Source organism: Euprymna scolopes, chromosome 3, assembly GCF_053919585.1.
Source record: "Euprymna scolopes isolate OS-2025 chromosome 3, ASM5391958v1, whole genome shotgun sequence".
Classification (NCBI taxonomy): Eukaryota; Metazoa; Mollusca; class Cephalopoda; order Sepiida; family Sepiolidae; genus Euprymna; species Euprymna scolopes.
Genome location: NC_136484.1, coordinates 46,551,035 through 46,567,909, shown reverse-complemented (window position 1 = coordinate 46,567,909; position 16,875 = coordinate 46,551,035). Strand labels below are relative to the sequence as shown.

At 33.9% G+C, this 16,875-nt stretch overlaps 1 protein-coding gene across 2 annotated transcripts in view; it reads right to left on the bottom strand.

Moving 5' to 3' along the window:
• The window catches only part of LOC145254709 (carbohydrate sulfotransferase 15-like), a 93,493-nt gene that overhangs the window by 45,334 nt on the left and 31,284 nt on the right, over nucleotides 1-16,875 (bottom strand). For both annotated transcript variants that reach the window (XM_080113395.1, XM_080113384.1), the window contains exons 2-4: nucleotides 13,939-14,159; nucleotides 9,407-9,716; nucleotides 2,936-3,022 (exon numbers count right to left, since the gene is read on the bottom strand). In XM_080113395.1, coding sequence (XP_079969521.1) covers nucleotides 2,936-3,022; nucleotides 9,407-9,716; nucleotides 13,939-14,145 — 604 coding nt within the window. In that variant the 5' untranslated portion in view covers nucleotides 14,146-14,159. The remainder of the gene's footprint in view (nucleotides 1-2,935; nucleotides 3,023-9,406; nucleotides 9,717-13,938; nucleotides 14,160-16,875) is intronic.

The following is a 16,875-nucleotide window of genomic DNA, read 5'->3' as shown; positions in this document are numbered from 1 at the left end:
GATGTTATCGTTTCGTTTCGTTACAATCCTAGTTTTGTAACAACGTTATCATTTCGTTTCATGACAATCCTTGTTTTGTAACAACCACGCATGCGCACTGAAAATAAAGTCCTCCATGTTTTATATTTAAAACTAACAACACGCGTCTTTTCGTTTCTCTCTATTAACCAACCACACAACACGAGCTAACACAGCTTGACATATATAAACTAAATAAATATTGTAATACAGTTTCTTATTCTAGAAACTTATTTCCAAGAACTCCCAGCTCGTGGAACTCTCTTCCTGCTATTTTCTTCCTACTTATAGACCTGGGCTTTTTAAAATCAATAGGCATCTTCTATATTTGCGATAATATTTTTTGTTCTTGTTAACTCATTACATCAAGTGGCTTCACGCCTTTTCTGGAGCGATTTTCATTAAATAAAAAATAGTGTAGTAAAATGAATTAAACTTTAAAAGTTAGTACAATAGGATAATTAATAGAAGTAATAATATATCAGACAGACAGATAGCAAATCGCCATTAATAATACATAATCAGGATAATACAGTGGGATTGATATCAAATCTGTTGGAAATTATCTGTCGGTGCAATATTAACAAGAAGAAATAATTTTAAGATGAATAGAGTTCGATTAACCATCTCCTTGCAAAAATGATAAAATATGAGAAATTAGGGACGCAAATCTGATTTTTTTTGTTGTTTTTGTAATTTCCACAAGTAAACATTGATTTGTCAAGATTTGTCTTGCATATTACAACTTTAATGCCAACAAGTAATTGTCAGAAACCGTCCTTAAGTAATCAAATTTTTATTCATTCCATCCATAATTTTCAATTTTCTCATTCCTCATTTTTTTCACTGATCTACTTTTCATCTCCTTAATACTTATCCTCTAGTGGCTTTTAGCTCCGATAAGTAGTTACACATTAGTAAAAAAAAAAAATGGGCTAAAACCAAATTTTATAGATAGGCAATTTGTTTTCATGTTACCTGATAGTTTTTAATCACCTTTTAATTATGATGATCAGCACTGAAAAGATAAAAATTCATTAAAATAAAAAAATCACTGAAAATAGAAAAAGTAATTCAAATAATGAACATTTTAATGACTTTTTGTTTTATGGTTTAGATTTTTTAATGACTTTTGGATTTATTTAAATGATTTTTAAATTTTTTAATGATTTTTATTATTTTAGCTATTTTTTTGTTTAGTGACTGACATTTTTTAGTGGATTTTTCAAAATTATTTTTCTAGCTTTTTTTTTAATATCATATATCTCTTAATATGTCCAAAGCAGACCTAAGGTGGTGGTTGTTGGGATAAAAGCGACAAATCGATTTTTTAAATTACGTTTTTTAAGCAAAAACAATATTACGTATTTAATTGAAAATAGTAATATATCTAAAAATTACAAAATTCATCAAGTAGAACAACTGCTATTGTGTTTTTAGTAAAAAAAAATAAGGTCTTTTACTATAGGTTAAAATGTTGGTCGCCATTAAGATGTAATCTAAACTATACGTTCCGAGTTATGTTCCCTGTATCTGAACTTGTGTTCATCTACTTTATAACATCTACAAAAAATGCAATTTTACCCAATTTTCCATTAAAATTACTTTTAACTATAAATAACTTTTTACTCAATGAATTTTCGTAATTATTATATATTATTATTTTTGACATGATAATAAAATACGTACTATTGTTTTTACTTAAAATGACATATTTAAAAAAAATTGATCTGTCACCTTTGTCCTAACAAGTGCCCCAACTAATAAAAAAAATTTTTTTAGGAAAACATTTTACTTTATTTATCAGCATAGTCTCCTAAAGTGATACACCGATTTCAACGTTTCTCGAATGATGCAATGCTTTTTCTATAGACCGATTTTCCTTGACCTCAAAATATGCCTCAGTTTTCAATATCACTTCCTCGTTGGAGCCAAATCTCTTTACCTGGAGCATTCTTTTGGGGTCCACAAACTGCCAGTAGTTGTTGGGGACCAGATCTTGGGAATAGGGTGGATGCAAAGTTTTGCCATCGTTGCAATCGACTTGTGGCACAGTGCATTGTCTTCATGAAAGAACACTTTTTTCTCCTTGCTACTTATGGTCATTATTTCATGATTTCTTCCTTCAAATGTATACTAATAATGCTATATAATATTCGGTACTTTTTCAAGGTAATCGATGAACAAAATGTATTGCGCATCCAAAAATATGGAGGCCAAAACCTTGCCTGCTGATTTTTGCATATCTACTCTCTTTGGACTGCTTTCATCTGCTATTGACCATTCAGCTAACAGCCAATTTGATTCCAGAGTGAGATGCTGAATCTTGGTTTCATCCACGTATTAACACAGTTGCAAACAAGTTTTAAATCGTCAATGTGTTGTTTTTGATCGACTGTCAGCAGACATAGCAACCACTTTGTTTTTTTTTTTTACAATGGCTATTTTGTAGTGATATTTTGTAGCAAATATTTCTTGGACAATCTTTGTTTCAAATCACTGACAAATGAAGTGGAGGCACAGAGAGAGAGAGAGAGAAAGAGAGAGAGAGAGAAAGAGAGAGAGAGAGAGAGAGAGAGAGAGAGAGAGAGCGCGATTGAAATCACTAATTAATTATATTTTGTCAGCCCATATCATTTTACACGTTTCCCAAATGGACTGTTCTCTTTCACACTCTTTCTTTGAGGCATGTAATGCCATCTCTGTTTGCATTATAGTGAGGCATAGTCCCACAATCAAGCAATCTTCTCCTCAAGTTCATCATGTTGACCCTGGATGACCTTTCATTTTCTATAATAATATTCTCAACTAACTAATTTATATACTAGTGGCTCTACTTGCCCAGTATATAATATCTAAATATAATTCTTTAACTTTACCATAGTAATGTTGCAGAATTGTGAAACATTTTACTTACATGTGATTAGAAAATCATCTTCAGCAATCAACATGGCAGGAGATTCAAAATAATGCGCATATAAATTGATGTTATTCAAGTTAAAATCTGAAACAAGATAAAAAAAAAATAATAAAAGATTTTGTTAACAGAAGCAATTCATTTGAACAATTTTGATTCACATTAAATTTAGAGGAATCTTCGAACATGCCACGCATCACTATTTCAAAACACTTTACTATCACCTAAAGTCATCATTTTCAATTTTTTTAAATTTTTTATTAATGTTTAATTAAAAAAAAAACTGTTTACCAGTCGAGTTAGCATGGTTGCTTCTGTTTGCTGAGATTTTCCTTGACCTCGAAATATTCCCCAGTTTTTGATATCACTTTTTTTTATTTTTATTTTTTTTTTACACAGTGGTCACCACTTATCAAGGCCTGGAAGCCTTAGTGTGGAGATTTGATGAAGTGTTTACTTAAGGGGGCGGTTCATTAGGAATTTGTTAACATTGGACTTGAAGACATCCAAGTTGTAGTCCGGTGGGAAGCAGGCAGACGGAACAGAGTTCCACAGGCGTGCAGTTCTAAGAAAGAAGCTTTGTTCATGGAATCCACGTTTTGATTTAGGCACAGATAAAGAGTGGGGGAAATTTTTCACAGTGGATTCAGCTAGACGGGTGTTTTTCGTGAAAGATTGGCAAGGGGGGACCAGAGATTGAAGTTCAGACGAGCACCTGCCATGGAAATAACGATAAAACAAGGATAGGCTCGCAACGTCTCTTCTGTGGGAGAGAGGTTGCAGGGTAGAGAAAAAGGCATCCCCCACTAAGTCACGAAGTCTATTTTGTACTCTGTCAAGGCAGGATAGGCTGTTTTTAGCAGTTCCTGCCCAGATATGGCAGCAGTATTCCATCCTTGGACGTACTTGGCTTTTATATAGATAGAGAATTGCATCAGTAGTGAGATATCTTCAGGAGCGGTAGAAGGATCCCACCAGCAACAGATTTGATGTATGTGTTCCATTTCAGATCAGGAGTAAAGGTCAAACCCAGAAGCTTGTCAAAACACGGGGCCTCTCCCAGACGAGAGCCATCCATCCCAATTGATGCCAGATGGGGAGCAGAGCGTTGATGATGTAAGGATAGGAGTTTGGTTTTAGATGCATTAAAGGTAACCAGCCATGTCTTCCCCCACTGAACCACGCGCTCGAGATCAGAGGAGAGAGAATCAGAAAGAACTTTGTCATTTACAGCCTTTGACGTGTTGCCGTAGATGGTCGTGTCATCAGCATAGATGTCAACGAATGATTTAAGTATGTGTTTAGGGAGGTCATTGATGTAGATCAGGAAGAGAGTTGGGTCCAGGATTGACCCCTGAGGGACTCCAGCATTAATACTGCAGGCGTCTGATTTTTGTCCATCGACCACTACTCTTATGAGCCTATCGGAGAGAAATTATTTAATGGTTGAGAAAACATTTCCAGTTATACCGTAGCTGGAAATCTTGTGAAGTAGACCCTTATGCCATACCTTGTCGAAGGCCTTTGATATGTCAAGAGTAATGGCCCTAGAAAGGAAGCCTTTGTCAAGAGATTCACTAATCCTGTGAGATATAACCATCAGCACATTTGTGGTAGATCTTGCAGAGCGGAAACCATATTGTGTGTCACTAAGAAGGTTGTTTCTGCTGAGGTGGTTGACTATTTCACTTTTTCATTGGAGCCAAATATCTTTACCTGGAGCATTCTTTTGGGGTCTGCAAACTGCCAGTAGTCATTGGGTAGATGCAAAAGAAATTCATGTAGTTTTGCCATCGTTGCAATCAACTTGTGGCACAGTGCATCGTCTTTGTGAAGGAACGCTTTTTTTCTTCAATATTTATGGTCATCATTTTATTTCTTCCTTCAAATGTACTAATAATGCTATGTAATATTCAGGTCATATATATATATATATATATATATATATATATATATATATATATATATATAATGCTATGTAAGTCAGATATATATATATATATATATATATATATATATATATATATGACCGTCTGTCTATATATATATATACACTTGTGTCTTTTATATAAATACAAGACACACACACACACATATACATGACTACTTCATGTAATCACATAAATTAATATACGAAAATATAATTTTATGTGTAATTTACTTCAACAGTGACCAATACATAGGTAGAGCTAGGTAGGGAACGGTGGAAACTAGGAAGCTGATTGGCTAACTAAAAATTCAATAGCATGTGCGTATATAAAAACGCTCGGTAACCACAACTCTTTGCATAAGCCTGACGAATTTTCACGAGAATGAAACGTATAATATACTGTGTAGCTTAATTGCCATATATATTTTATAACTTACTATATATATTTTTATAATTGACTATACACACACACACACACACACACACACACACACCGCTACACAACAAAAGACTTGTTAGATGCATTCTAAGAACTTGGTGCCCATTTTCTTTCTAGGCTGATATTACCCAATATTTTATTAAATAATACCGGAGAACATAATTTTTTATTGAGATAAAACCGCCCTTAGAAAAATATTTTCCTGTATCACATCAGCTTAATTTTGTCTTAAAAATTCTAAAAAAATTTACATCAAAGAAATATGTGTTTATTTTACAGAATCTTTTAAAAAATGTATTTACAATGTATAAAAAAAAAAATTAAATATTTCTTGACTGGTGATTTGTTTTTCAAATTTACTTTGTTCATAGAAAAACTATTGTTACTGCAAGTCAAATTGTGTAGCCAGTAGTTTAAGATCAAAATCTATGCTTATAGCATTTCTGGGATTGTAAAAAATTTCGCTTTATGCTTCAACAATAGTCAGTCATCATACTTATAAATAAAATAATATTTTTCTTATCCAATATTCATGACTAACAATAAATAGACAGTAAAATACAAGCTGATGAGTCTTGTTGTTGTATAATACTGCTGTGTTTAAGAGAATGATGACAAATCTTTATATATAAAAATATAACGACATATCTTTATTGTTCATTTGTGACCAATAAATAGTCAGTTAGAGGTGTGGAGTGGAGAACGTTGATCTCTCGAATTTACTAGTTAGCTTCTTTCTATTGATATCCATTTGGGTTGGTTTATATAACATTTTTGGACACTCGTGTATCTTCAACTGCCACACTCATTTCAGGATTTTGTCTATACATGCAATATTTTCATGATGGAACATGGCTTCGAACTATGTATTGTCTATTTAGTGAATGAATGTATTTTGCCTGGTGCATCTGTAGGTGTCCTTGCCAATCAGCTGGATGTTATTCTTTCGGCCAGGTGAGGTGTCTCTGAGTTAATCAGTTGAATGTTTTTCTTTAGATACTCCAGCGAAGGATAGTCAATATTATTTATGGACAAACATTGCAATTGTGCTTATCCAAAGAAGAGACTGTGAAGAAAAAGTTTGATGGTACAAAAAAAAAAAAGAAAAAAAGAATAGATGCAATTTTAAAATCAGTTTGCCATGTTAAGTGTAAAAAAAGTTAAAAATTGAACTCAATAAAAAAAAAATATTATATTTTCAAAATTGCTTCCCAGTTTAAATCATAAAAATACATTTAATAATTGTTATATTTCATTAGAGAAAATAATTAATTTACAATTCAGAATATAAAAAAAAAAAAATTTAATAATTCTTATAAAAAACATTTAATAATTCTTATAAAAAACATTTAACAATTTTTATAAATAAAACATTTAACAATTTTTATAAAAAAAAACATTTAACAATTCTTATAAAATAACATTTAACAATTCTTATATTTTATTATATATACAGCACCTGGAGCGAGTTCAGAGGTTTGCCATGTGAATAGTCCCTGGACTCCGCATAAAGTTTTACAAACAACGATTGGGGGCCCTCAACCTGTAATCGCATGAAAATAAGCAGCTACATGATGAACTTAATTCTCACATTTAACATTATGTACTGCAACTACACTCTGATCTCTTCTTCACACTAGCTCTGGAGAGAACAATTGTGGAAACTACAAGAAGGTGTACTTGAAACGATTTTAGCTTAATTGTTAGATGTTATTTATTTATTTTTTTCAAATCACAGCACCATGAAACAGGTTGCAGAAGCTGTTATCAGCCTATAGATGACCAAACAGTTCAAAGTAATGCTAGGTACATTAGAACCGTTTACCTGTCACTAATAACTCCTCACTTGAGCAGTGGAGACTGCAAACCAATGCAATGCCGGCGTAAAACATCTCCAACAGGAATTAAATATATCCTTTGATGAGTTCTTCATTACAGCGCCAGGTCGTGGTTTCCACGGGACCCAGCAAAAAATGTACCGTAAGCAAAAAAATGCACCATAGGTCTCTCTTTGCAATGATGTATCTGACGCCACAAAAAAAAAAAAAAAAAAAAAAACTACTTCTTTGGGTGACTGCAGTTGTTTGTTTAACATTTATAAATTCATAATGTTATTAGTCGCCATGTTTTTTCATCTAGTTCCCTTTTTTCGTTTGGTTTTGTATTTTTTCTCTTCCACTATTTATCTGAAAGTCATCTGCTCATTGTCGCACATTGTTATTTGGCTGATTGGCGTCTTACATCGGATTGACGCCATGTTCTGGGTAAAGCCGAGTGGAGGCTTAGATACGTCCAGTTCAAAATCTGCACAAGTACCCATTTTTTTTTAATGTCTTTTTACATGGCTTGTTGCACTTTGCTATTTTTTTTGCCAATAAATTTGATTTCATTTCATTTGATTTCATTAAACATACACCAAAATACAAGGTGACCCAAATTAAATGCCTCCTACTTATAGAATCGTTAATAAAATTCAGGATCATTTTTGCTATTCAATCACATTTCATTCAAATAAGGTTCAGTCTGTTTGACTTGTCCATCAAGTTTCACTCATGAATGTCCAATAGTCTTTTGTTTTATCACCATTTAATGTTTTGGATGGAGGAGCACTTTGGTGATCGCCTCATCAGTGATAAGTGTGATCCTGAATGAGCTCCATATGCACCAGACCATAACCTATGACTGGCATTCGCGGGAGCACTCAAGAATTTTGCATCAGTGTCTCAGCCAGGTCCATCTATGGTAAAATTGAGTTCATCTAAGGGATAGAAAAAGATGACACCAGAGTTGTTCAGGAAATAACTGTCGAGGTTGCTCTGGTAATGTGTCGAGTCATATTGACATGTTTGCCCCATGTCAATGGAGCTGCTTAGAATTGTGTCGGGTCATATCGATGGAATTGTTCCGGGCCATGCCTGGTTGTGTCGATGGAAGTGTTTGGTATCATGTCGGTTCATATTCAGTTGTGAGGACGGAAGCATGCAAAATTGTCGATTGTTTCGATACATTTCTCCTTTGGAACTTTTCTAGTTTAGGATTGTGTTAGCCATTTCCAGTTCAAGAATTTTCTGAGAATTGTTTTAATAGACAGTATATTTGAGATAATCGAACAGCTAAAATCTTGTGAGTAAGGTTCAAAGAGTATGAAAACTTCCACTCCACTTATCCTTGTTTTTGGTCCCCTGACAAAGGAGGTGTTGGACCTAATAATTCACTCCCATTCGTCCGTTTATCTGTTTTCACTTTTCTCAATGACCACGACTTGGATTTTTAAAAAAATTTTGCATAAACATTAGTCATGGTAAAAGTAAATTTTTCCCAGAACGGATTTTCTGGGATAACTCTAGTTGCCCCCTAGAGGGCATGATAGGGGCAAAATTGCCCCAAATTGTTTGTTCGTTCATTTGTTTGCACTTTTCTCAATAATCATACCTTAAATTTTTAAAAGATTTTGCACAAACATTAGTCATAGTGAAAGTAAATTTTTCCCAGAATGGATTTTCCAGAATAATTTTGGTTGTTCCCTGCTAGGGGGCAATATAGGGGTAAAATTGCTCTCAAATAGTTCATTTGTTCGCACTTTTCTCAATAATCATGCTTTGGATTTAAAAAAAAATTTGCAAAACGGATTTATTCACTCATGGAAGGGGGGCCCCGCAGGCACGAGATTTTTTTTTTTTTTTTTTTAAAATAAAATTTAAATTATTAAAAAACAGTTGTTGAACTAAAAATACCAACCATGTTTAATCAACTCAGGCTTAGCATAGATAGCAAAACTGATAATATGTGTTTATGAAATTAAATTAAACGTTCTTTTGTCAAAATGAAAACAATGAATAAAATAGTTTTAAGTGATAAGGTGTTTTGAAAGTGAATTTTTAGGATTCCTTTAAAGTTAATATTAACCAAATTTTCGGTAATGTGAAGACACAACAGCATAGAAAGAAAATGACCGCCAAGTCCATGCACGAGATTTTTTTTTTTTTAAATAAAACTTCAATTATTAAAAAACAGTTATTGAGTTAAAAATTGCAACATCCCATCTTTTTTTTTTTTTTTTTTCATCACGTAGAGTTGATTAAACAAAAAAGTTAATACTCACTTGGCCAGAAATCAATGTCTATTTTGCTGGGTGCTTTTATATCCGGAACTTGCATGAGAAAATTGACGATTTCGTTACGAATGCATTTATTACTGGACAAGATGTAAAAATCAGGAAAACAGGTAAATTTTGATTGTCTTTTTAAAAACAAGCTTGTCCATATTTTGATCAAAGTGTCAGTCATGTTTGGAATCGGAATCTTTGAGACGATACGATCTTTCCAAAATGTCTTCATTTCATTTATCATGTTTTCAGAAGGCAATGAGGGTTCATACCAACACGGATTCCTCATGTGACCAAATTGGTAATGCTGTCGAAAAATAAATAAATAAAATCTATACCATTGTAAGAATTACATATTTTGACGTACTATCTATTTTCTTTTATTGTAAAGTGGTTTACCAGTGAGTAATTGATCCACCGTCAGATGTTTCAGGGGTAGGAATACAGGAATTCGTTGGACTATTTTTTACAGCATCCACACACATTTGTTTTTCTTTTCCCCTAAGCAGTTGGAGTTAAAAGATTGTACGAATAAGATGTCGGTCCCTATTTACTTGTCTTCCCACCAGAGTAGAACTAGATACAAAGTCAGTTTTTAATGTAGGGAAAATTCAGCTCCTTAAAAAAGGGTACTCTGAATTGGGACAAATAAAAACATGTTTTAATCGAGACCCCTCTTCATACTCACCGCCGACAGAAAAGATGAAATGCACCACCAGAACAGATACCACACCTTGATTTATATATTTTATTTTGCAAACAGATGTCAACAAAACAAAATTAAGCACCCAGGCTAGTCTAATATACAGGGTGGCCGAAAAGTCCCAGGACACTATACATGTATTTTTAATAAAACACAGTATTTTTTAATGAAACACACAGAAAACATATATATTCAACAAAAAAGAGAACTTTATTAGAAACAAAGCAGAAAACAACTAAAGTAATTTAGTGGTCTAGGGGATCAGTATGTTGGCCCTCGTTGTTCTTGCAAAATTCCATTCGCCTCCAGGTTCTTTGTGCCATTTTTTTTTTTTAGAGAATTCCTTGATACGCTAGCAAAAGCTGCAATAATCGCATGCTTTAGCTGATCAATGGTTTCGTATCTAATACCAGAAACTTGACCTTTAATTAAACCCCATAATGAGTTGTCTGGAGTGATCAAGTCGTGTCCTGGGACTTTTCGGCCACCCTGTATATATATATATATATATATATATATATATATATGGCTATACGTCTGTCTGTCTGTCTGTCTATTTGTCTGTCTGTCTGTCTCCATATTTTCAAACTCTATCTCCTTGAAACTAAAAGTCACAGAGCAGCTCTCAGGGACTCAAATGATTGAATTTTTACGGACCGTTCTTTATTATGGGTCTTTAGCCGATTAAAATTGTTTTTTAAAAGGTCAAAATTGAAAAAATCGTTAAACATTTTGTACATTCATCTTAGTTTATTTTTCATTTGTAATTTTTAATCAGTTTATATGTGTATCACGTTGGTACAGTGGTAACGTCACCAGCTTTGAATACTACATTTTCGGTTTCGATTCTAGCTGATGACACCCAATTATTTTTTTTTACTTTTGAAATCACCACTCTATAATAATATATATGAAATCTGGAAAAATTAAAATATTATATTTAAGCGTATTTTATGCCCGGGCAAAGCCGGGCGCCCACCCCTGCTAGTATATATATAATCCATGTAAAAATAAAATCTTGCCAAAAGACCAAGGTGATCTTGTTGGCTTTCCCAACTCGCCAATAGCATGACAAATGTAGCAAGGCAAGGCACGTGGTGCAATTTATAAAGCTTGATTCCTTTCAAACATAGCCCAAACTAAAAAGGTATTTCTATTAACCTTCAATGTCGTTTGTTGTCTATTTTATTCATCCATGGAATGGAAGATAGACTTTCTGTCACAATCAATTTTAATTATGATCGAGAACATATATCATTCAAACCTTTTCATGTTCATTCTCTATTTGTGTTGTCTCTGTCTGTTTTCCCGGAGGATGCAATTGGAAACAAAGCCTTGTACTAAGATAAAACAAAACTTTTCATGAATAAAAATTACGAGAAATCCAATGGTGGTATTAATTTTGTATTATTTATTTTTTTTTTTTTTTACAATAATATTGTCATGGTCTGCGTTAACACTGGACATTCCAAAAGTAGCAATGACAGCACTTATTTTAGTTTATTTATAACTTGAAAATTGAAATTCATAAAATAAAAAAGACAAAAGGAATAAAAATGGTCTCCCACAAACATGTATGTAAAATATATAGCAAAATAATAAGTCTCTTGTATAAGATTGATAATACTTTAGTACAATAATAATAATAATAATAATAACGATAATACTTGAAGAGTCTTGTTGATACCCGAATTCCAGTGAAGACCAATGGCTGTTGCTAGCGAGAAAACAATGGTAAGGGGCTGTTTACGATAACCCAAAGTCATTTGCAAAGATTATCGAAAGAGATGGAGAACACTGAAAATCTTGGGAGACTTGTTGTCACTCGGACTCCATGGAATACCTCTGATTATTATCAGAGAGTAATTTATGATGCCCTGTGTGAGAACTCCTAGGGAGTACAAATAATGTTGCTATTATTTACTCAATAGGAATTATCACATAAATCATCATCAGCAATTGTTCACTGAGAATAACTGGTTTTGTCCTTTGAAATCTGGGTGACAACAAGTCTCCCCAGGTTTCTAGTACTCTCCCCCCCCCCTTTTTGGATAGCCATTGCAAATGACTTTGCATTATCACAACAGCTGCTTGCAATTGATTTTTCACTGGAAACGGCCGTTGGTCTTTCCTCTAATTTGTGTGACAATAAGTTCCTGGAAGGTTCCAGTGCACTTCACACTCTTCCAGTGGAGGTTTGGTTATTGCACTCCCTTACAGATGCTCATCAGCCACAGAGGAGTTGGAATAAGAATAAAACAAAACCATGGAAAGAACATCATCACATGAAACTAAGGGAACTAAAACTACAAGAAATCTAATAAACTGTTCATCCTCACATGCACAATACAATGGCATCAACCTCTACTGCCACTGTACAAATCATTGTTAAAAGGCAAGGGGTATGGAAAGATTGAGGAGGAAGAGCACTAACCAGACCTTTTTTTTTTTTTTTTTTTTTTTTACAAAGGCATCACCACATTATCAAGGCCCAGAGGCCACTCAAGGATAAGGGTTAAAGAGTGTACAGTAGAAGTTGGTCAATATAGTAATCATTAGTAATGAAAATTTGGTAAATTTAATAACTAGTATTGGGTCCTAGGGAAGCTTTATTGTCATCTACATCTCAGATACAATTAATCGTCATTGCCAACGAGAAATTGATGATAAGCTGTTGCGATAAGGCAAATGCATTCGCAATGGTAGTTACCAAAAGAGGTGGAGAGTACTAGAAATGTGGGGAGACTTCTGGTCACAAGGAATAGCACCGGTTATTATCAGTAATCAATCTCTGTGTGAGAATTCTTAGTGAATTGTTGTTGTTGTTGTTGATGATGATGATGATGATGAAAGCAAAGAGACTTATTCTTTTTCAGTTATGCAAAAGGAAGGTCTTAACAAATGTGTCGCTGTTTATAATTTTTTAATGAAATCAAAGTAGAATAGTAGTAGTAGTAGTAGTAGTAGTAGTAGTGGTTATGACCCAACGGATCACGGGTACGTTTGCTATCTCTATAATTATATAAATGCAACTTTGTCTCAGTGTGAGTTCGTTCCTTATAGACTCTGAAACGGTTGAACAGATTTTCTTTAAAATTTACAAAACTTTAGTGTATAAGTCTGGGAGTGATTTTAAGTTTTGTCTCAGAATACCCCCGATAATTACCGATAATTACCGATAATCAAAACCGTTATTTTAATTTATCTATCATCGGTAAAGCCATTTTTTCGATGTCGTTGCTTAGCAACAATGATAGAACAATTGGTCATGAAAATTCTGCTGTGGGTAAGTTGATAGCATGTTTTTTTTTTTTTTTTTTTTTTTTGCATGCCCTGGTCTATAGGTTCAAACTCCGCACGTAAATTTCTTAATTTTTTTTCCATTAACTTCAAAGAATTTTATAAGACTTGAAAATTTACATGCTTTTTTTTTTTTTTGCATGACGTGGTCTGTAGGTTCAAACCCCGCACGTAAATTTTTGAATGTTTTTTTTTTCGTTAACTGGAAAGAAGTTTATACAAAATAATCTTATAAAAGAAACAATAGGTTTTCTAAAGTGCAATGTAGAATAACATATATTTTGGACTAAGTTACTGCATGGAGGCATGTGAAGCTTCCTCTCGGGCGATTTTACGGATTTCGATGACAATAAAAATATAGGAATGTGAAATATTCGTTGATCATCATTCAATCCTAGGCAGCTCAGGTCTCCCTGCTCGTAATATGTAAATATGTTAATTTAAAAACTAGTATAGTACTTCAATAAGTAAGATAGAATTCGTTGGATTTTTGTGTTTTTTAAGAATTTATGGTTAAAATACTTACTTTGGATTTAAATATATCGATAGGATCTTTAGGGTTTTTTTCAGGAACACGAACCAGAATTGACCTGTCAAATCTCAGTGTAGATCTTGTGTTCTGCAAGAATTGTGCTGTCTTGTAGTAAAAAGAGACGAAAAACATACCGAACAAGAGGATCAGGAAAAGAAAATACTTCTTTTGTTGCAATACTTTCATACACACTATTTTCATCTTCCAATGTGAATCTGCAAAAAACAGTAAAATGAAATGATGTTACCGGCATAATCACATTGGCACAACGATTCTCATTAAATCAATAAAGTTAAGCAATGTTAAGCTAGGTCAGTGCCAGATGAGTGACCATTTGAGAATAGCAGGTGCTGTAGGAAGACATCGACTTCTCCACGCAAGAGCTGCAAAAACCTAACATCATCATCTGCCCGATGGAAATATACATGCAACTTGGGACCGCTTGTGTATTTCGTACTTTCATGAAACTTACTCCTTTGGAGTAAACCAGTTCAACCCGCCTAGGGTGAGTATTGCTTTGGCATGATTTGATACAGTATCTAGGAATCAGTTTCAAAATTGTAGACAAATCATTAGGAACATGACATTAGGAACATGCACATGACATTAAGAAATGGTTGCCCATCCAGATCTGCAGCTCCTTATACTCCTACCTCAATTTACTAGACACTGGATATTCAGGAGTCCAATTTCCAAGCCTCTCTGGTGAATGACCTGCGTACCATTTCGATGCTGCATTGTAAACATGAGCTGCATAGCATGTTTTGATAGTGCATGCGAATGGCAGATGTTGCAGTGACAGATTTTTGGCCAAAAGCAGCCAAGGGATCACAGAGAACTGAAAATATCTTTGGCTAAAGTCTGACCACGCAAGATATATTTTCTTTGTTTGAAAAACTGAGTCCATTGAATGGGAAAGTCATGCTGGAACCTGCCTTTGTGAGAAAAGCAACGTGCAAGGATTATCTGCAGATAAGTCCCCTTTGAATGGAGAGTGTCTGGGTGTTATCTATTGTCAACATCTGGGTGGTCGAATGGTGCCTATTAACAAAGGCCAGTATCAGTCAGAGGTGAAAGATTTCAGGAGATGGAAAGGAAGGCGATCAGAACCCGTTTCCTGGAGGGGGGAGAGGGAGGGGGAGAAGGAAGAGGTCGTTTAAAGCAGTCAATTGATTTTTGGTGGTTCTCAGTAACAGAGTTTGTTGTGTCGAGTTGAGCTTATGTGCCTCTCCAGATAAGTTAGATCCTTGAAAATCTCAGTAAAGGAGTATGTTTCAGTCTGGTTAGGTAAAAAATCTCATGCTGCGTGTCATTAAACCCAGGTAAGCGTGTACCACTTCTAATTTCCAAAATACATGAATAAATACAAGGGTCGGTCCAAAAAGTAAAACTTCCTATTTTTTTTTAATTTATAAAAGTTGAAGAGCTATGAAAACAGAAGTGATACGATTAAAACGAGCAACCTTTTGTGTTCTAGAATTTATTTTTCTACATGGTCACCTGCATTCTCAATGCAAAACAAGTGTATTTATGCCAAAAACGTAAACATCCTTTGGTGGCGATGAAGTCCCTGAAGGTGTTTTTGATATTGCTTAGGTTTTTGAAGCATTTCTCACGCAGAAACTTGTTGAGTTGCTTGAAAAAATGGTAAGTAAAAGGTCTGGAAAGTACGGCAGATGAGGCAGGGTTTCGTTGCCCAATTTGTTCAACTTCTGCAGGGTCGGTTTAGCAATGTGCGCTTGGATATTGTCATGGAGGAGAATTGGGTCTTTTTTGTTGACTATAGCTGAGTGTTGTTGACAAAGTTTCTGATGTATTTCATTCATTTGTTCATAGTATATCTCGGCCCCATAGTGGTTTCGCCTGTATTAAAAAACTGTAATCGATGAGACCGGTCACAGTGACATTTTTTTTATGCAACTCTGGTTTTGGGAAGTGTTGTGGAGCTTCGTCAGCATCTAACCACTGAGCTGAGTGTTACTTCGCCGCCACGAAATTTCTTAAACCACCCTTGTGCTGGGCATTCAGTAGTAGTTGCTAGGCCAAGAGTTTCATTGATATCACAAGCTGTTTCAGCAACTTTTCGGACTAGCTTGAATTGAAATCAGAAAATTGTGCAAATTTTTCCATCTTGTATTCAACATTTTTAAAAGAAGATATAATTGTTTTTAAACGATTGTAATTTAAACGATTAGATAGAGCGAAAAACGCTCTTTAAAATATATATAAAGTAAAGGTATTATAATTAAAAACTTATTTGGAAATACATCATTTGAAATCAAAATTCAAAATTCTGCAAGAACTTTCTTCTCAACCTAATATGATGTGAGTACCATGAAATGGTGTTGTCTAATTGTAGTGACCAGGCAGCTAATCAGTTTGAATTTTATATAACAGAATTTAGCAGGAATTTTTTTCATTGTTTTTTTTTTTCTTCTTTCTTTAATTTTTGTCTTTCTCACAAAATATGCAAAACTGTTGTATGTTATATATAGTACTAGCATAGGTACCCGGCGTTGCCTGGGTTGACATTAAGTTCCGTTTGAAACATGCCTGCTATACAAATCATTTTCATCATGGGTAACGTGGATACCCCCACAACAATTTCAAAAATAAAAGAACGGATAAAAACATGTAAATGTAATCGCCCCCCAAAAGAAGTATCTGATACCCTCTCCACCAGATATTTCGGCAGAAGGAATCACTGTCCTAAGAAAACTCACGATTTTGTAAACCTACAAAAATAAAGTTTATAAACAGTAATGCGTGCATTTATTTTTTATTTTGGTAAATGTGTAGTTTAGTGGCATAAATTATTTGCCAGACAAAAAATATAAAAACTATTTTTAAATAAAACACATTGTTAGACCCAAAGGCTGAAATAAAACCAGAAAAAATTTCATTTTTATTATTTTTTATCATTTATATTTA